Consider the following 22,056-nt stretch of genomic DNA (forward strand, 5'->3'; position numbering starts at 1 on the left):
ACAATATTCAGCTTGAAGGAGAATGTGGAAGAATGTGCTATGTACAGTCAAAACTAGTTCTGTTAAAAAATAATATATCAAAGATGTTGCTGTTGTTTTATTAACATTAATCATGTAGTATTATAAACTTTGCTTTCTTTTCTATACCTCAAATAAATTAAAGACGCACAGAATGCTGGGATTCTGCGGGAACGGGGAGATTGCAGAACGCCATCTTTAAACCCCACAAGAGGCCAGCTACAGTTGAACACCGGGATGAAAAACACAATCCCTACAGCGGTATATAAGTTCACATCGCGGCATTTGTATGTATGTTTCACTGTTAAGCAAATAATAAGGGATTGTCTGGAGGGACTGTGAGGAGACGACCAAAGGACACCGCGAGAGTCTTAAAATATTGTTATTATAGGCAGACAATAACAATAGACGGAAAGACAACAACAACGGACTAGCTAGCAGGCTAACTCGCTCGCTAGCATCTTCGTAAACCAAGCTCTGCGCTGTTTCAGATGCTAATTGAAAGCTAGCTAACGTTAGCTTCTTCATCACCAAATCTGTCCGACTGTGTTGAAATCTGACCGGACCCTGTGGATAGCTAGCTTTGGGTACCCGAGTACCTCTAAAGGTACACACCGTCACATCCTTGACACTTTTTGAACCATTTTTACGGCGATATTTGCGTTGTGGCGTTAGCTAGCTAAAAGCTAAGTCCCGACTTCTACCCCTCCCCAGCGGCCCAGCCGGAGATGCGTGGAAGATGTCGGTGTCGGGGCTGAAGGCCGAACTGAAGTTTTTGGAGTCCATTTTTGATCCAAATCACGAACGCTTCAGAATCATTGACTGGAAGCCTGACGAACTGAGCTGTCAGTTTAATGTAACTGGAGAAAAGCTGTTAATTATTCACTGCAACATAACGGTAAGTGGAGAGAAACACAAGTACCGGGATTTATACTGTACACGTCCCATGTTAGCGAGCTAAAGTTAGCTGGTTAACTTGCTAGCCAGGTAAAAGGCTACCTCCACAGCTTTACAGTATGATGCTATGCGTTTATGTGTGCGTAGTTTTATTTAGCCAGCTCTAATGGGACCTGTGAAGTCTTGGTAAGTATTGTTGTTGGTCTATTCATCCCATGTCATAAAATGTTCTGTAATAATCACACAAGCTGTTGGCTAAGACTGCACTGGCAATGCTAACGCCGTGAGCCCAGATTGACGTTATTTATTTACTGTAGATTTATTCAACTCTGCAAACCCTGTAGCTATATAGGTCAAATGTATTGATGTTCCTGCCTTGTTTTTGTGTTTGACTGTTATCAGGAGTCTTATCCGTCTACGCCGCCAATATGGTTCGTGGACTCTGACGACCCGAGCCTTGCACAAGTTTTGGAGCGTTTGGAGGATGTGAGGAAAGGCAGCACCCTGGTACTAAACCTGACTGTTCTTTCATTTTGTGAAAAGGATTTTATTCGTAAAAATTGTGAAGATTTCTGTAGAAACTGAATCTCATCCTGTTAGTGTATCCTGCAGGACATATTTTTTTGTGATGCAGAAGTTGGCAGCAATTTAACAAAAATGGGCAAACGTTCAGTTGATTTATTTTTTAATACTTCTTGTATAGTAAACCAATCTGATTGTATTGTAACCCAAGTCAATCCTTTCCATGGTGTGCCTGAATAGTATGACCATATATGAAAGAAGACATTATGACTCAAAATAATTGCTTGGTTATACAGGTATCGATCAGGCTGCTTCTCAGCAGGAATACTTTCTTTGCATTTTTGTGATGTAATGCCATCCTGTTGTGATGTGCTTCATAAGGAGGAAGCAGATAATGTTAGTGCAAAATAATAATTTTGCATCTCTCTTTCATCCAACACTTGACTGGCGGATTTTTAGTTATTTTAATAGTAAGGGGACTTAAAATGTGATAGTATTTCAGTTCTTGAAACTACCTTTAACATTTCCGTGCAAGAGTTCACAAATTGGTAATTATTTTAAAAGAGTGTACACTTTGACTTGTTTGTGAGGTTTGGGCCCTATTGCAAAGAGAGAACATAGCTTAGGAATTATGGCTTTTTACATGTTAAACAAGTCGCTAGCCATCCTTCCAGAGAGCTGAGTAAATTAATTCTTGAGTACTGAAATCTTAGTGTGTGTTATATGTGTAATGTATTAAAGCAGCCTCTGAAGCCAAATTCTGTGATAAACTACCCTTACGCATCTAGTGACATTATGACTTGCTTTTCTTATACATGCTGTAACAATCTCTTTTTTGCTGATACTGTTACAGTAATACCATACTTTTGAGGTGCACCATATTTATAGAAGTTGATGGTTTGAGACAGATGAAACCTTGAACTTTACAATTTTGAAGAGTCTTCTGACAGTTTAATATCGCAGTGCTTGCTCAAAAGTAGTGAATAATGACTTTAGATTCATTTGCAATAGCATGTGGAATGCCACTACTTACATGTTGTTTAATGATTAGAAATGATGAGTTAAAAGCTGTAGGTGTATGAATCAGTGGATGAAATGCCAAAATTCGAGAATGGGAGCCTTCGTTTGCAGCTCTCTCCTCTTGGTTCAGGATGAGAGACTTAATATAAATATCAATGATCTGATGGTGCTTCAATCTGCTGTGAAGCCGCTTCTCTTCTGTATCAAGGCATGGAACAGAGCAGTGGAGTTGTCTTAGGGAATTTAACAATGTTTGGTAATAACAGGCATCAGTTATTTTTTTAATCCTCTGACCTGTCTGAAAATACTTGTGGTTAGCCTAAGTTTTTATCATAGGGTAGATTCTCTATTGCATGAAGTGGATAGATTTCATGTTTTGTGTCCACACACTTGAACACTTGAATTATAACATGTCAGAAGTTAATTATGTCGTTTTTATGTCTAAAAACTGGTAACCTCTGCAGCTTTAAAGCTGCGTATGACTTCCGTCACCAATTTTTCATCAAATCTGTAAAACCCGAGTCATAGCCTAAGTATCATGAATCCACAAGTCTTTCCGTGATTGTGCACCTGAATCTCTTCCCTCACAGTGAACAATTTCAAAGTGTGCGCCACCATAAACACTCTATGTCTTTGCAAACAGAGCTGGTAGGTCATTTGAGCATTTTCGAAAATTTGTCGCGATGTGCTTTGTGGGAAGCGGAGTTCCATGCACCTGCTTTCACTTGGTTGACAAGTTTGTTGCTGCTGCTACTGCGGCTGCGTGGAGCTCCGCTTCCACCAGTGCACATCGTGACAAATTTCCAAAAATGCTTGAGTGACCTACCAGCTCTGTTTGTAAACACAAAGAGTGTTAACGGTGGAGTACACTTCGAAATTGTTCACTGTGAGGGAAGAGATTCAGGTGCGTAATCACGGAAAGACTTATGGATTCATGATACTTGAAAAATTGGTGACTAAATTCATACGCAGCTTTAACATTCAGAAATATTGTAGAAAACTGTGGCATGCTTCATGTCACATCTGACATATGGTGTTGCTATTTTCCTTTAATATTGTACTTCCTCTGCATGGTGGTTTGTCTTTTCTAGCTTTTGCAGCAGTTGAAGAAACTCATCTGTGACCTTTGCCGATTGTATAACCTTCCACAACATCCAGATGTGGAAATGTTGGACCAGCCCCTGCCTGCAGGCCCAGTGGCACAAGACAGAAAGGCAAGGCTGCTTAACATGCTAGTTTGGTTACTAATCTAAGGAATATTTTATGTGTAGTTAAATAATGGTGTTTTGTTCATGTCCTAAAGTCTTGTGGTTTAATCAAACTGCATTCTTCATCACAGTAATTTATATAAAGCTGGCTTCGGAACTGCTTTAAAAGGCTTTTTCTACTGTCAGAATATGTGAGCTCAGGATATGATTGCCACAGGACATGACTCTTTTATTACTGAGCCTGACATTATGTCTTATTCATGTGATGTTTAGCACGGGACAGAGGAGGTCACATCTGAAGAAGAGGAGGAAGAGGAGATGGGAGAGGTAAGTTGTCATCTGTCTCTATGTGTCTTTGTCCAATATTTTTTTCAAATTGAATGTTTTTTGTAGTTGCTGGAAAAACATGAGGTCATTATTTTGTTTAATTTTCTGTGAATTCAGTTGGTATGTTTTTCCTCATCTCCCCCCTTTACCCAGACCTATTCACTTGGGATCATTTCAGCCTGAGAATTTCAACTTATGCTATGATTTTGGGCTCTGGGAATCTTTAATGACATCCTTTAGCCTGACTTTGATAAACTGTTACTTTCTTTTACTGGCATTTCTTGCGAAGAATGAGGCCCAGTTTACATGACAACGCTCTCGGGTCAAAACAACAAAATATTTTATCAGATTTGCCTTTTGTTTAGACGCCAATGGCTTTTTTGGGGGTTGAAAATGCAAAAAAGTGAAACCACCTTCCAGAGTGGAAATCTTAAAAGTGCTCCACTCTCACATCACCGTTTAAAGGGTTGAAAATGTAAAACTGCATTTTCTCAACTTGTAGAGTTTACATCACAGGCATGTGCCAGAACAGGAAAACAACAACATGTCGGATTGTTTCCCTGCAAAGGACCTTCAAGTTGCATGAGCCGCTCTAATTTACATCCAAGAGTCATTTCAGCAGTTGTCACAAATCTGTATGAAGAGAAGTGTTCTGTTTCCTGTTTTGTGATTGTATTTCGCGCTAGGAGAGAACAGGAAGACAAGTTGAAAGGTTCTATGCAGGCTCTTGGTCTTGGTGGTGGTGATGCCACCTGGCGTGCATGCTACATCGATATATAGGAAACTTCACACACTTTTGCTTGTCTGTCTGCATGCAGATTTTTCCCCCAAAATGCACAACTAAACACGGAATTAAAAGTGAGAATGCAACGCCACTTTTGCATTTTCGGTTCAGAATATTACTGTTTAAACATAGCCTGAAGTATCAAATTCTGAAGTATCTCTGAACTCACAGGACATTGAAGATCTGGACCACTATGAAATGAAAGAGGAAGAGCCTGTGGATGGAAAAAAGTCAGAGGATGATGGCATTGAGAAGGAGAATCTAGCCATCCTGGAGAAGATCCGTAAGAACCAGAGGCAGGACCACTTGAATGTAAGTCTTGGTTCAGTGACTTTTGAATTTTGGCTTAAGATGAAGCCTCCATTCAAAGCACATAACTTTGTGAAGGACAAACGGGAAAATATTTTGAAAAAGAAGGCTGTTAAAAAGCCAGTGATAAGATATTCCTTCATTCATCTCACAATGGTGGATGAGACCTGCTTCCTAATGTATTCATATTTCTTACTGTCTGCCCTTCAAGGGAGGATAAACTTTTATGAAAAGATTTGCTTTCATTCTGGAAAGTGTTCCTCGGTTGCTCAGCATCCTCTTCAGTGGCTCAGCTGTGGGAATTGGCATCTGAAATTGTGTCAAAAAAACAACCACATCCCAATTGTAGAACCAATGTGCACTTATTTCACATTGTCTAATATTTTGGGAATCAGTGAAGCCTTTGCTTAAGGGTCATATGGATATAAATATTGATGTCTTGTGGAATAGGGCTTTCTCTTTGATGCTGGCTTATGATAAGTACAGATGACAGGTTTAGCGTCATGGTGAACATCACTACCTGATGTTCTTTGTCTTTAAACAGTTTTTTTGTATTATTTTGCAGGGAGCAGTGTCTGGTTCAGTGCAGGCCTCTGACCGTCTAATGAAGGAGCTAAGAGAGATCTACAGGTCTCAGAGTTACAAGACAGGTATGCACAGCACACTGCACTTTGTAGCAGATATAAGCAACTTATAAATAACAACAGCTATAAATGGTCAAGTAGAATTCAAAGATAATTTCCTGACCTGTCCCTCTGATATTGAGCGCTCTTTGATGTTGATGTGGGTGCAGGGGCAGTTTTGTAATTGCGTGCTCATTTGCAAACAACTCATGTACGGTGTGTTGACATGCTTCCCCCCACAGTTTAACAAAGAGACGTTCTATTCTTTGAACTGCCACGTTTCATATGCAGTAGACAGAGCTAAATTGTAAACCCTATTTTCTTTTGTAGACTTCAAATGACTAATACGGAATTAACTGACAATAGAACCAAAATGAGTGCAAGTACCACTTCGCCTGAGTTGCCTCACTGCTTTTCCTTTAAGATTGCAGCATAAAAAAAAAGGAGAATAAATCATTGTGCAGTGTTTGGAGATATTAGAGGACTCACAGTCAGTTTCTTTTGTAGGCATCTATTCAGTGGAGCTTGTTAACGACAGCCTCTATGAATGGCACGTCAAACTAAGGACGTAAGTAACATCGGGATTCTTACTCTTAAGATTGTTTTGGTGGCATGTGTTATTTCCTCCTCTTTATGCTCACATAAATACAGACTAATTGATGAATTTAATAACCAACAGGGTGGATCCAGACAGCCCCTTGCACAGTGACTTACAAGTCCTAAAGGAAAAGGAGGGAATGGATTACATTTTACTAAACTTTTCATATAAAGTAAGTAAATCTTTGGGGCAGTGCAAGTGAAACACAGTTTATGAATTCTTTATATTAACATTTTTTTTATTGGTCATCCCTGTAGGATAATTTCCCCTTCGATCCACCATTTGTTCGTGTTGTTTCGCCAGTGCTTTCTGGGGGGTGAGTACATTTTGCTCGCACATGTCTCATAGATTAAGGTATATTGTTATTAAATATAGGAACTGCAGTAGAAGCAAGTATACTGTGAAGATTAAAACATGTTCAATTTCATTTTGAAGCTCCACAAATAGTTTTTTTCTTTCTCTGATTATGTTTTTGTGCTTGCTTTAGCTATGTTCTTGGAGGAGGTGCCCTGTGTATGGAACTTCTCACCAAACAGGTATGTATTATAAACTTTTTTTTTTCTAAACATTTATTATGAATTAGTATTGCATGATTTTAAGAAGTACTTTGGACTCTATTTGCATCTGCTGTACATGCTTAAACCCTGGTGATTGACACTGAGTTTCCTCATTGCAGGGTTGGAGCAGTGCCTATTCCATTGAGTCTGTCATCATGCAGATCAATGCCACTTTAGTCAAAGGAAAAGCCAGAGTGCAGTTTGGAGCCAATAAAGTAAGTGAGGAAGCACCAGAGGATAATTTCAAGTCAGAAAATGCCCTGTCATAATGTGGACTACTCATAATGAATGATAAGGTGCATGATGACACTCCCTTGGCCCAGATCCCTGGTTCTTATTAATGGCCTGCTGTACTGTGTGACAGTCTCATGCTGACTGTGCTGTGTTAATTCAGTATCAGTGAAGTGGGAGGTGCAGTATGTCAGTACTGGGATGGCTGAGGTAGATGCATACCCCTTTGTTCAGCTGTTGTTGTCACCAGTAGTTGTAGTTGTTGTATATCTGCTGTCTTAGTGACAACTAATCTGGCTTTGGGTTGCTCCACAGTTTGATGAATTAAGTGTGCAGGAAACTTTGACCTTTAGAGGCTGATCTGTGAAGCTTAGTCTCACCTATTTTTTATTTTTATTTTTTGTAAAAACCTAAAATAGATTGCATGTTTCTCAGTGTTGTCCTTTTGTAAAAAAAAATAGGCTTGCTTTGGTTTTATAACGCATACTTTAGTTAAGTTTATTTTCAGGACAAACATTTTTAACCTCTGTATATTCTAATAAGTCATAGCTTTTCTTATTCAGGACCAAGGGTAGCCAGATCATTACTTTATGGGTATTAATGCAACACATAAGAAGTATAATATTTGTGAATTATATTTCTGGCAGTTATTGGTTTATTGCCAAGCATTTCGCTTAAATTTTGGGCCATTATATTGTTCACTCAGACCAAGACACCTGTCACACCCTATTACAAATCTGCTTTTTTTCATGGAAGAAGTCTGTATAGTGGTTAAAGATGTCAGTATCATGTGACATTCACTTGGGGCCTCTTTAAGACCTGTAATGTACTTTATTCTTGTGTTTCTATTGTGTTGTAGGTGTTGTCAGCAACTCTTGATACCATTTATGGCCATTAGTATGGCAGAAAAGAAGTTATAACATTTTTGAAAGCAGCCAGCTATGTGAGGTGTATATACTGTGTTGTACTCATTATATAAAATTGTTAGCAGTGATGTACTGTTTGGTCCATAGGCAGGTCTTAAGGGAATAATCCTAATCAGCAATCCAGGCTGAAGTGTTAGACAAGCAGAGGATGTGTGTTCATTGTCCTGTATCCTCCACAGGCTTTAGTTCTTGAAATTAGAGATAGTGAGATAAGCTTTTTCTTGTTGTTTATAGGCAAAAAAGCTGTCACTGCTGTTTCCTATTCTGTGCTGTCATCATAAACCTTGTGCCCCCTCTCAAAGGTTCACTTTATTTTCTTCCTTTAATGCAGAACCAGTACAATCTTGCCAGAGCACAGCAGTCCTACAAATCCCTGGTTCAGATCCATGAAAAGAACGGTGAGTGTTTTTGTCTCCAGTTTCATATAGAGTGCATTAGCTGCCTTGTTTACTGAAACCAAATCCCTCACATGCATTAAAGCACATGGAAATCTGTGCCGGAACAGTTGTGTGTGCTCCAAACAAGGACAACGTTTGCATACATGTAGTCCAGATTGTGGTTTTATTTAAGAGATCATTTCAATACATCAGCTGATGTTTTTAAGCTCTTAGAACATTAAATTGTTCTTTAAATATGAGATGTGTGAAATTCACAATGCAGGTTAATCAATTTAATTGACTAGCGCGTTGACCCATGGGGAACCACGGGTCCTAGATAAGGTCGTTTTTATGCTGGGGAGAGTTGACTTTTGGGAAAAGATGTTAGTCTATATTTTATAAGTACTGATATAAAAATTGTTTGATAAGTCATTCTTCAAAATTTAAACGACAATTAATATATTAATGCCGATATCTAGGGACTGAAGTTAGTAAATGCATCGTTCTTGCTTTTCACTTCATTTCCCATCATGCAGTGTCGTACTGCGCAACTTTTTCCTGACGTGCAAGGCTGCTTCCTGCCCCACCCCCTGGCAACTGCTTAGCAACATGAATTAAATCAGTCCCTCCTGACTTTAAAAAAGGGAATTTTAAAGAAAAAAGGTATTTAATGTCGAGATGGGACTATTCCTCAATTGTAGACCCCAAATTGGCCCGTTAAAAACGTCTCAATTTCTCAGAACCATGCAGATACACAGACAGACAGATGCTCTGAGACCTTCCAGTATTATGCTAAAGATAGTTGTCATCTTTTAAGTTAAAATGATGTTGAGTCAGTGTTGAATTATAACCATTTAATGCTCAATTTTAGTTGCTCTTTAACTTGTATTAGTGAAAACACTGCATCTCAGAGATGAACATTTGAAGATTACCTTAGGCTGCATTGAGCTGCTTTTGTAATAGAGTGTAAAAATCAAAAGTTCACCTGTATTCAAATTCACAGTATTTCCTTTAATTACTGAACACTTTTTAGCTTAGTTTTTGTGGAACCTGCACTGAGTAGATATAATTAGAAATCCAGATACAAATCAGTAGAAATCAATGTACAGGTCTACTTTTGTTGTTTAACATAACTCATGGCTCATGACAGTCCTGAAAATCCTGCTGCTCACAGATATAAACCCAACAAAGAGCATCAGGTAAACAAGGCTTACACTGTCGGGGGCCGACAGCAAAGGTATATCCCCAAAATCCCCCCAGTCCTCTGCTATATATAAATCTATCCATGATAATTGTTAGACAATCGATGTGAACTCAGTTTGAGCTACATCGACCTGATAGTGGCAGATTAATGGTCAGAGAACCAATTTTTCTCCCCAAAACTCCACCTAGTGAATATAAATGTCACCGTATGAACTCTGGATGGTAGCGAGAAAATGGACATTTGTAAGACGATCAATATGAACCAAATTTTATCTCAATCAGCCTACCATTATTATACCTACTAGGGATGGGAAGATTATCCGATAGGTATCGATACGGTGACACATGCATGCATGATCTGAGTGCACCGGTAGAGAAGCTGCAAGTGAATGAAAAGTTTGGGATGATATCGAGATGCAACTGTTATTGAATGTTTGTATCAATAAAATTCAATCCATTCAATAGAATATATTTTTACTCTCATTTAAAAGTGTTACTCTTTATTTGGGTAAAGTTTTTCTTTTCTTCAGACCCACGTTAACGTGCGCCGTGGATTCGTGGATGTGTACACTGCACATGACAGTCTGAGCTCCGCCCATGCACTGTGGCTCGAGCGCCACGGATGAATACTGTAACGTCTGTATCTGAATCTGACAGAAATAGAAGGAGGTGACCACACGTGGTCTATGAACGTCTACTTTTTTACTAGATCAGCTGTATTGAATACTGCTGTACAAACCGGAGATACTTCCTCAAACTGTCACATACATACCTAACAGTACATCCCATAATACCTTACACAGGTGTCTCTTAAAGTGACGGAACCTTTTTCTGTTTTACCTACATTACAAATACATTTCATTACAAATTGATTCAGTGAGGGAGCAAGAAGTTGAGTGTTAGAAACAGAGAAACGACTTTGGAAACAAAGTCCAAACTTTGTCAGCTGGCTGTATGTGAGGCACATGTTCTGAAACTGAACTAAAGACACTTTGTGAAAAGTCATGGTCTAATTTGATAAATAAATAATCAAACTCATTGAATTTCACTGCATATTTTTTTTCCAGAATGAATTTGTTGAATCAGAATATGCTTAATCGCTCTGTATAGTGATTTAGGTGTGAATCGTATCGTATCGCATTGCGAGGTGCTACACACATATCTATGATATATCGGATCGGAGATGCTGTATCGAGATGTGTATCGCATCGGCCTGACAACTAAGATTCCCAACCCTAATACATACTTACCATTGTAACCCTGAAAACTTGATTTTGAGGATATGAATATTATGCAGTAGTTTTGGTTTTATTAAAGGGCTCCACTAGGCATGCTTTGATTGTGAAATTCAGAACCAGTGTTTAAAACAATAGTTTGGCCAATAGCTGAAGGTTATTTATGCCTCCTTTAGTGTCATGGAAACAAAAATCTTCATTATAAAACATGACTGAATTGTTTCAAGGCTTTAAGCTCTTCATCACATTGTTTTTGAATCAATGCTAATTCAATCATACAGTTTATGAACCAGCTTTTTCGTAAAACACAACAGATAAACATTGGCCACTGTTACGAGTGAATGTCATGTTATTTTATGATAGCCGGTCAAGGTCAAGGTTACTGAGGTTAATAGATTGGTGCTGCCTTTGTCTCAGGGTTTTACAAAGGCTCTAGTCTATCTGTGATGAAAAGTTGACTTGAGGTTGTAGAATGGAACCAACTCTTAAACTGTGGAAGCTGGGTACCATCGGGTTAATTACCCTGTATCTGCAGCAACTGTAGATCAGTGGTCCACCAAAGCAGTGAAGTTTGACATTTTTTGTGGTCTGTTCTGACATGTCCCCAATTTGTAACCTTAGGTCGTTATTTTTAGGGTCTGAACTTGTTGGAAATGCACCAAATGGTACTGATTTAACCAGAAGTGAACTCTGTGAACTGCTTCCTTTGTCTAATCTATTGTGTGTCATTTATTGTGTTTTTTCAACAGGCTGGTACACACCCCCTAAGGAGGACGGCTAGTACAGACTGTTGCCTTTCCTGCAGTGGGACCATATGTCTTAGATTCTTTTTCATTTCCTCACAACCAATACTTCATGTTTTGTTTTTTTTTTTTAATTGTGAAAACCATTTTGTTCTCTACATGAGAGTTTGAACTCCAAACCAAATTCCTCAATCTGTGACCACCCAAAACACATTCACCCTACTCGAAAATTTACACTCATCGGCTCCTCTCTAGGGTGGTCTTGCTCCAGATATTTATCTCTCTGTAAATCTGTTGTCTGATACAATCCAATTATTTTTCCATTGCGACATTCATCCCATACTCCAGGAAAAAGTGGACAAAATATTGTGCAAACTCGCCCTTTGGTTTTGGCGTTGAGCATGCCAAGGTTCCTTACTGGCTGTTAGTTGAAGGGTGCGGCATGGCTTTACCTTCCGGCGGTGGCGGTCTGACTCCGCCTCTTTGGCCACAGACTGGATCTGAGAATGGCATGTGACATTCCCTGTTGTGATCGGTGGTGGAATGGACATATAAATGCTGACAAAGAAGCACCGCCTTTCTCTTCACGGACGGCCTCTGTAATAATGTGCTCATGTATTATCTTTATAATGCCAAGATCCCTTCTCCACAATAACAATGCTTTTGAGGCTAGCTTGCTGTCAAACCTTTTATCTCTCAAAGCTTGAAGCCCTGAGATGAGGAAAAAGAGACTTTTGCAGCCTGGGCAGGACAGCCCATAACGGGGGAAACGGCATCCCGCTGAGCTCTGAAGTAGGAGAACGCCGTCATCTCCACAACCAGCAACTAAACCGCTCCCTGATGTCGGAGAGGTTTGGTGTGTGGCGAGGGTGACGACCCAAACACGACTAAGCAAAGCAGGGGCTTGCTGAGATTGGATCACACTGTAATGTAGTTTAACTCCACATGTAAACATGTAAATTTGTATTTCTGCAAAAGGATTTAATTGTTTATAATGTAACCTTGTGTGGGTCTTTGGCTGGGCAGAGACTGTATTAGTATATGCCCTTGACTATTAACAGCAGGGGCACTGCAATTTCTCAAGGCCCATTTAGAATAAGAAAAAGTTACTTCGTGAATACTCTTGCAGAAGGAAACAAAAGTACACCATGTTCTTAAGTACGCTTAATGACTACTGCAGATGTTTTTGTTTTAAAATATATATATTGATTTGTAATCCTTATGTTATTGGCAACAATGACAGTACCAGACTCCTTATTTGATGGCACCATTCGACTATGATGGTCATGACAATAACGGCATAGACACAGCTGTTTCTGGCATTCCAGAGGTTTGGTTATTCCGATCTAATCACTCAAACCAGATGAACCTCAGTAAGGCTATGCAGTGAAGACAGTCAGTGGAGAAAATAGTCTTAACAGTGTAGTCATCTTTGTAGTTCTAGTAGCTGGTTCACGTCCTCACCTCTGACGCCTCCTCCCCTTTACAGGAAAGTGACCTTTAGCCTCTGACATTTCCCTTGACATCGGCCCATTCACAGCAATAGCGTTGACCATAAACCCTCTGGCTTCATACCTGGGAAGAATAAACTGGAGTCTGTTCCAATTCCAGATTTGTATTTGTTCAGGTTTGATAAATATTTGTTCAAATTTGTCACAGGAAGGACCCAGCGCTTGCCATTTAACACCTCTCTGGTTACTATTCATAACCACTCTCAGCACTGTTGTACCCCTCAGCATGCTGAGTCTTTGATGTAATGTGAATAATATGCAGAAAACCGTGTGGAGCATTCCAATTAATGCAGTTACACGTTTGTCGTGGGTGTTCTGTTGTGTGGTTATTTGCATTGTTTTAAGTATGTTGTCCTGAAAACCAGCGTAGGAAGCTTAGTTACGATCATTCATACAGTCATTCCTCGTTTTTATTGCGTTAATTTAGTTTCCTCACCAATACTAACCTCAATCACAACACCATTATCTAACAAGTGGAGAATTTTTGTCTGAATATACAACTTCTTCGTGTTCTGCATGTGTCTGATATTTGTTAAGACCTGCAGGATATGACAAGTCACCCTCCTCTCTTGTCCACCTCAAGCAAAATCAATCTCAACTTGACTTTGGATCATTGGCATGATTGTTAACTGTTGTGGTGCCATTGGTAACGTACTGATCACTTCATTCTGGTCATTCTGTCGAGCCCACCCCTGCATTCTCTGGAGAAGCAAACTCAGGAATACATACTGCACACTTGACTTTGCAAAAGATTACTTCAGAATATCATCAAACTGTAGGATTGAACACGTCGGTCTCTCTTTTTTATTCTTTATTTTAGGGACTTTTACAAAGTTACACTCGCGTTACAAATAATCGTTGGAGTGTGTTTTGCTCTCAAATTGCTCACACTTTAGATTCGTTTTTTTTTTTTTTTTTTTTTTTTTTTGATGCTGGTTGAGGTTGATTAAAAATTACTTAGCAAGTTTTGGAATGGTCAGATATGTGGAGCAGGGGTTTGCAGCCACCCTCAGATTATCCTGTGCTTTATGGGGTTCAGAACTTGTCTGCCCAGTTTCTTTGATATTGCTGTATTTTGCATGTCAGTATACTAATGGGTTGTTTTCCCAAAGCTACTTGAAGGCAATGGGCAGTTTGGTATGATGGTTAAAAAGATAGCTGTATCAATTTTCTTTCTCTCTCCCCCCTTCCCCCCCTCCCATAGTGTACTTACCTTGTGGTTTCCAACATGATGGCACAGAAGCATTTTATCACAATATAAAACACATAGACCCACCTGCGTTGATCACCTTGAAGATGCCAGAATTCCCAACTAAAGTAGCAGTTCAGATTGTGCCATCAGAACAATTTAGAGTCGACATTGTTAACATGATGTCTGAGATAATGGTGTACCCAAGTCTGTTGTGCCCTTAATAATGGCTTCTCTTACACCAACACGTCTGACTAACCAAACGGTCTCTGCTTTGGCAAGCAGCATATTGGTCTGAGCGAGCCTGGGTCTGGGTTCTTTACCTTGCTTCGTTAACTGCGGTGGCCGGGCTATAAAGTTATGCACTGTTAGCATGCTTTGGTTGGTTTCATTTTTTCATTGCAAGGGTGATTTTGACCATGTAAAATAATTTGTAAACTTGCATCAAGTTTATGAATAAAGAATTTTATGAAATATCTTATTTGTTTAGTTACCTGAACTTGCCATTAGCTGATGTGAAACTGCTGTATAGGTAAATAAGTCACCTGGAATTGAAGTCCTCATCAGTTGATTGATTTATTGAACAAACTCTAAGATGTATTTCAGTATTTGCTCTAGAACATAAAAGGTAAAGTCTGAATCTGGAAAAACACCTTTGTAAACCTGAGATATTGTTAGATCAAAAATGTTACAGGTGATGTGATACCCATGGTTTCCACTAGATGGCGTTCTTTGCAAAAAGATAGGAGTCCCAGTTTATTGATGTTCATCTTTTGGAGAAAAACCACATCTGCCCTGATCTGCCTCTGTCAGGACCTTTAGATCATGATCTGTACATATTGTACAATAATGTAGCCCTCATTTATAAAAAGTTTAAAGAGTCACTTTGTTCTCACATAATTTAAGGAAATTTGTCTTGGGTTTCTCGCAAACCTCGATTAAAAGACATTCAGCATACATGAAGGAGTGCATAGTGAGGTAAATTACAAAAAAAAAAAAAAAAAAAACATGGATGATGTAATTTATCCAAGGTTATTGCTAAAATTAAAAACATGTAAAGGTGCATCAAGTAGCTGGAAATTAAGAAATTATTTCAATCTATAATTTTACACAGACATGGAAAGAATTATTAGACCATCAAAAGTCATCAAAAACAATGGTTATGCAATCAAGTACGAACTCCTGTGTGGATCATGTGACTAAAACAGACAGAAAAGAAAACATGGAATGCCTAAAAGTACTGTTTTTGTCAGTACAATGCCATAGCTACTGATGTAAGAACTGAAGTGTTTTTGGTTATTATCAAGAAAACATATTAGCTCTGAAATTAAACTCTTATGAGCTATTTTTGTTGTTATCAGTATATTTGTCCAAACAAAAGAACCTTTTGTTGTACTAGGCATTAAAATTAACAAATTGAAGAAAATAAGGGTGGTCTAATAATTTTTTAAACTACTACATATGTACGTACCCACATGCATACATAACCATATATAGCAGTGGTTCCCAACATTTTTTGGCTCATGACCCCATTTTAACATCACAAAATTTCTGACGACCCCAGACTTTTTTTTTTTTTTGCTAAAATTAATTTGTTTTTGATCATGTAATAGTTTGCTATACTTTAATGCAAATAAATGTCAATTTTAGATGACATTTAGTTTATATAATGTGTATTTTTATGGACAGAGGCAGAAAAGCCAGGTGTAGATTACTGCACAAAGTGAGAATTTGATTTTCCTTGGTCAGGATATGTACAGTCAGTCCAGCTTGGATTTACAAGGCTGACAATTAATACTGAACAAACAATAACTCAAACTATGAATTATGAAAGAGCTGCAGCATCTGAAACCGACCACAATGAACATTTGACAGATAAACAGTCCCACAGTGCTTCAGTTTCAGACTCACAGTTTGCCATGTCTGTTATGGATTGTGATTATCTCTCTCAACTCATCATATATTTTTTATTAGTAAGTTTTTATTTTTATCAATTACTAGAAATTTTAGGCAACCCCATTTGAATTCGAGGCGACCCCAAGGTTGAAAAACTCTGATATGTAGGCATACACACATGAAAGCATCTAAAGTTTAATATAGAGTAAAATTATAGAATCAATGAACTTGACTGTATCAGAACACCAATATATGATAGTATAAACCACATGTAGAGTGACTAAAGTTAAATAAGTTTACATCAACGAGCGAAGTAGATGGAATTACCAGTGCATGATACAGAATAATGTCGTGTGGAAATAACTGGTGAGTAAATCTACAGGGTGTCCCATAAGTCTCCATACATAGGAGACATAATACATTCCATACATATATGGTTCTAACATGTATTTCTTTATATTTCCGATAACCCAAAGAATGCATTTGAATAAACAGCAACGAATTCAAATCATCCTGATGGCCGGTTCAGCAAGCAGTCGTATGGTTGCAAGCGCATTTAACAGAAAACATGAGACGAGTTATCACACACGACACTGTGGCAAAACTTATTGTCAAGTTAAAAAAAACAGGAAGTGTTTTGGATCAATTTGTTCCCGACAAAATGGCAGTCATATAGAGCATATTATATAAATAAAAATGGTTTATGTCAAGAAATGTTTATTTTTTCTATGTATGCAGACTTATGGGACACCCTGTATATTCAGAACTTGTCAAAACCAGATTTTCCAAGTTGTTGGGGAGACATTTTAAAAAACAATGTCGCCGAGAGGCTAAGCAAGGGAAAAAATCTTTATTTGCCGGATGCGCTGCTCAACAATAAAACAAAAGGGGACGTGAGCTCCAGAGTAATGTCCATACGTTTATTAAAGGTAAAAAACAAACAGTGAAATAATCCAAAAATATTTAAAAAACACCCAAGACAATATACTTTGGCGGTGGTCAGCAAAAGTATGACCTTCCCCCCTCACCCCCTCAGTTCATTCATTCAAACAGGTACAAACAGCTGATTTTACTACGTCGGTGACATAAGCACCACCCTCACATAACTCCTCCCCGGATGAGACAAAGAAAATATTATCTGGCACTTACACAAGTGTTTCACCAAATGAACATAAAAAGGCTGAACACACAACCTGACATACTACTACTAAACATAAGCATTACACTTAGGGAGTGTATCCAGAGGGCATTAAGTAGATACATGGGGTAAACCTGAGGAGTTAAAGATCAGTGGTGCTCTGGGAAAGCTGCTTTTCATAAGATTTATCGTAAAACGCCTACAGGCTAACAGCTGGAACAGGTGGTGTTCAGGGTGAATGGGATGAATGATCTGAGTGTGTTTCCTGCCAAATATCTGTTAGTTTTTGTAATGTGCATTGTGTGTGTGCATGTGTGCATGCCAGAGGTCACACATCCACATTCATCGGAGCACTTTATTATCACGTTGGCGTTGTTTTTCTTTAAGTGAGTTGGCTAATTTTGCTGTTTGCACCCTGTTCCTACACTCATTTCCTGCTCATACTGTATACAGGGGTTGGACAAAATAATGGAAACACCTTCACCTCAAGATGATAATGCCCCAATCCATACAGCTAGAATTGTTAAAGAATGACATGAGGAACATTCTAATGAAGTTGAGCATCTCGTATGGCCGGTACAGTCTCAGACCTCAACATTATTGAGCATTTATGGTCAGTTTTAGAGATTCAAGTAAGACGTCAATTTCCACCACCATCGTCTCTAAAAGAGTTGGAGGGTATTCTAACTGAAGAATGGCTTAAAATTCCTGTGGAAACAATTCACAAGTTGTATGAATCAATACCTCGGAGAATTGAGGCTGTAATTGCCGCAAAAGGCGGACCTACACCATATTAAATTATATTTGGTTGATTTTTTAAGGTGTTTCCATTATTTTGTCCAACCCCTGTATGTGGCTCATTTTCCTCCAGGCTACAAAGGGCTACAGTCAGATAAGGACAGCTTCTATCTCCCAATCATGTCTGTTTTAGTCCGAGGTAGCTATGAAGCGCTGGCATAGACGTCAGGCCTGTGATAAATGGATGAATCAATCCCTATCAGTTATCATAAGAGAGCTGTAGTTGCTCTAGTAACATGATGACCCGCCCTCTATTGACTTTGTGGTCGATCATGTTGTTGCAGCCTGCGTAGTTATGGATATTAGAAATCACTCAAGTCGGGTTTTTCATTGTATCTCCTCTTCCAATCAAAGTTCAACACCCGGATGAATAAAAGAATAAAAAATGGTTGTGATTTTTTTTCTTTTTACCCATACAGACCCAGTACTACTTTTGTGTCAGTTCCCAAATGAATTTTTCCTCTCTATTTTTCCTTTCTTAAATGATTTATCACCATTTATTATAATATTATCCTCTGTATTTTGCATTTTTTTCAGTCAAAATCAGGTATTTTCCATTATTTAATTTACTGATCATGTAGATGTTCATAAAAGCTCAGATTAACCCTTTCATGCATAGTGGTCACTACAGTGGACAGCTATTCTACAGCTGTTCTCTTGTATATTCATGGATTTTGTTGTTCTTTTCATTGTTTTTTTGTTTTGTTTTGGTTTTTTTTACATGTATCTTTATTAACGTTTTAAGACACCACATATCTTTTCTGACATGAATTGGTAACATTATGTGGATCTCTCCTGATCATAAACCCCCAGAATTACAAGCCCTCCCCACAGTTTTCACACAATTTATCAGTAAATACATGTTTCTGTGCATTAAAAATTAAACATGTGGTGTCCAGCTGAGTGGACATTTTTGAAACTTCATGAAAAATAAGTTCATAAGAATTTTTTTTTTTTTTCCATTATTATTTTTTTTATGTATTTTTAATTTTTTTTTTCAATTATTTTTATTTTATTTATTTATTTTTATTTATTTTTCAGAAGAAAATTTTCAGTTGCATTGTTTTTTTCATGCCTAAAGAGGAATAAAAACACTCAGGAAAAAATTTTGATGAAGGTTCTCATATTTTGTGCATGAAAGGGTTAAAGTTGAGGAATATTATATCAAAAACACAGAAAACTGAAGAAAAAGTGACTTTTGCAGTAAAATATCCTATTAAGTGAACATATAACAAGTGTGTCCATCCACTGTCTTTGATCCAACTCCATGTGTTCTGCTGGTGAATCAATGTTGTAGAAGATGACGGTGTTTCCACGTTCACTAAGGAGCCTCTGAACGTCCAACTGAAAAATAGTGCTCAATAAGTCAAAAAAAAACAAAACAATTCATCCGATTACCTTTTACCTACTGTAGACAAACCCATTTAAATATACACAGTGTGGGTACTGCTTGCTTGGAGCCACCATTATCTACGCCATTTTTTCCCCTATATGAGCCTACAGAGGACAAAAATCAAAGTAGCCACCTGCAGAACAGGGCGGACATCTTGATATTTGAATCGCCGAAAATTTCGTGATGGGCCCACAGAAGTGATACCAATGTAAGTCAGTGACAGGCATCAGCTGTGGTCCAGGCACAGTTACATTTGAAAAAGGGGATCAGTGCGTGGACCACAGCTGATGCCTGCCACTGACATACATTGGTATCACTTCTGTGAGCCCATCGTGGAATTTTAAGCGATTCCGTGATACTACCACAGATTTGGAGGTATGGGTCCGTGCAGGGGCGCTGCTACCAATTGTGGGCCCCATGAAAGCCAAACGTTGTGGCCCTTTCAGAAAATTCAGTATCTTGTCAATGTGTTGGAGCAGAGTGGGGGTGGGGTGGGGGGCTTTGGCGGCAGCGGCGGTCCATACATAATGTCATTTATGCTAGCGTGAAGAAAACGAAACTGAAACTTCATATTCTTTCAATGTCCGATTCCCAATTTCTATGCTTCTCTTATACAAAATTTTCACAACTTCTAACCTGTATCCACTGGACCCCCTCCTCTGCTCTATGCCCCCCCACCCCAACAAATGCTGTCCCCCATGAATATGTCATGTTTACCCCCCTTTATCAGTGCCCCAGGGTCCGTGGTCATTACACGCCATTACATGGAATTAGGGATGTAACGATTACTGATATAACGATAAACCGCGGTAAAATTGCAGACAGTTAGTATTACCATTTAAATTCTAATTATCATGGTAACCGTGTTTGATTACCGCACTTTTCCAGAGAAAACGCCTAAGCAAAGATATGCTTTTATGTCAAATATTTGAGTATAGTTTTAATTTATTACAATTTTAATTGTATATACCTAATATTGGAAACAATATTCACTTTTAAAATCTATGAAAAGGTTTGTTAAGCATCTTTGTGTCATTTATGCAATAAAGTATATACATTTTTCAAATCAGATTTTATATTTTGTTTTGGGTTTTCTGGCCTTTTATGTTTTTATAGTAGGTTAAAGTGAAAAAATAATAGGCGGATGACATAAATGAAGTTGTGCTGAAAAACAGATCCCAAACATGGGTATAGTAAACATTTGTTTATATAGTATATAAAGGCAAAATCAAAAGGACTGAAAAACTGCCAAGATAGACTCAGACCACTAAGGGTTAATATTTGAATGTTTCTGCAACAGAAGGTACATTGTGCCAATTATTTATTTATTTATTTATTTATTTATTTATTTATTTATTTTTATTTTATGTTTTTTTCCAAAATACAACTTGGTTAAATTATTTCAGTGTGTGTTTAAGTACTTTTTGAACATTTTGAACACAATTTTAACAATACCGTGATAATAATGATAACCGTGATAATTTTGGTCACAATAACCGTGATATGAAATTTTCATATCGTTACATCCCTACCTGGAATTCTGTGAGACCAGGTTGATGGAAGTGATGACAGAGAAGTTGAGGTGCTGGAAACAAAGTATTCAAAAATCGTGAAAGTTACAGCCAAGGCTTTTTGTCCCAAAGTGCCAGCCATTAGGTAAGTGCAACACCAGAACAGAGAAATTACACTGTCGTTGCATTGATTCAGGTATTTGCTGCCACCTAGGGTAGGGTAGTTACATACTGTACCTTTAACCCTTTCATGCACGAATTATGAGAACCTTAATCAAGATGTTTTTCCCTGAGTGTTTTCATTTCTCTTTAAACATGAAAAAAACAATGTGATTGAAAAAATTCTTATAAAAAATAAATAAATAAATAAACAGATAAAATAAATAGAAAGAAAAAAAAACATTAAAAAAGAAAAAAGTAAAAAAAAAAAAAATATAATAACAATAATAATAATAATAATAATAATAATAATAATAATAATAATAATAATAATAATAATCAGCTGGGCACCATGTGTTTAATTTTTGAAGCAATGAAACATGTATTTACTGATAAATTGTGTGAAAACTATGGGGGGGCTTGTGATTCTGGGGGTTTATGCTCAGGGGAGATCTACACAAGGTTACCAATTCATATCAGAAAAGATACGTAGTGTCTTAAAACCTTAATAAAGATATGTGTAAAAAAAATAAAAAATAAAAAAATCCATGAATACACAAGAGAACAGCTGTAGAATAGCTGTCCACTGTAGTGACCAGTATGCATGAAAGGGTTAAGGCCACATACTACTACTATTACTATGTTCCTGGATGCAAAAGTTGGACTAAGAATGCAGAAGGCTAGTAGGTAAGGCAGATTTATTTGTACAGCACAATTCATACACAGGGCAGTTCACAGTGCTTTACAAAAATGGAAAAGAGACAGGTTAAAAACACACAATTACAATTAAAGCATATCCAATAAAAGAGGGGGGCTATGGCTCAGATGGTAGAGTGGGTCGCCCAATAACAGAAATGTTGGTAGTTCGAATCCCGCTCTGTCC

General features: G+C 38.0%; 1 protein-coding gene across 1 annotated transcript; it reads left to right on the top strand.

Moving 5' to 3' along the window:
- The first annotated feature begins 215 nt into the window (after positions 1–215).
- On the top strand, positions 216–14,754 carry LOC115410191 (ubiquitin-conjugating enzyme E2 Q2-like). Its single transcript, XM_030121690.1, has 14 exons — positions 216–625; positions 733–916; positions 1,318–1,422; positions 3,549–3,671; positions 3,939–3,992; positions 4,948–5,088; positions 5,651–5,735; positions 6,216–6,276; positions 6,388–6,478; positions 6,564–6,622; positions 6,794–6,842; positions 6,983–7,078; positions 8,352–8,418; positions 11,585–14,754. Exons 2-14 carry the CDS (start codon positions 758–760, stop codon positions 11,614–11,616), a joined length of 1,122 nt encoding a protein of 373 aa, XP_029977550.1. The 5' UTR covers positions 216–625; positions 733–757; the 3' UTR covers positions 11,617–14,754.
- The last annotated feature ends 7,302 nt before the right edge of the window (positions 14,755–22,056 follow it).

This window comes from Sphaeramia orbicularis, chromosome 3 (assembly GCF_902148855.1).
Source record: "Sphaeramia orbicularis chromosome 3, fSphaOr1.1, whole genome shotgun sequence".
NCBI lineage: Eukaryota > Metazoa > Chordata > Actinopteri > Kurtiformes > Apogonidae > Sphaeramia > Sphaeramia orbicularis.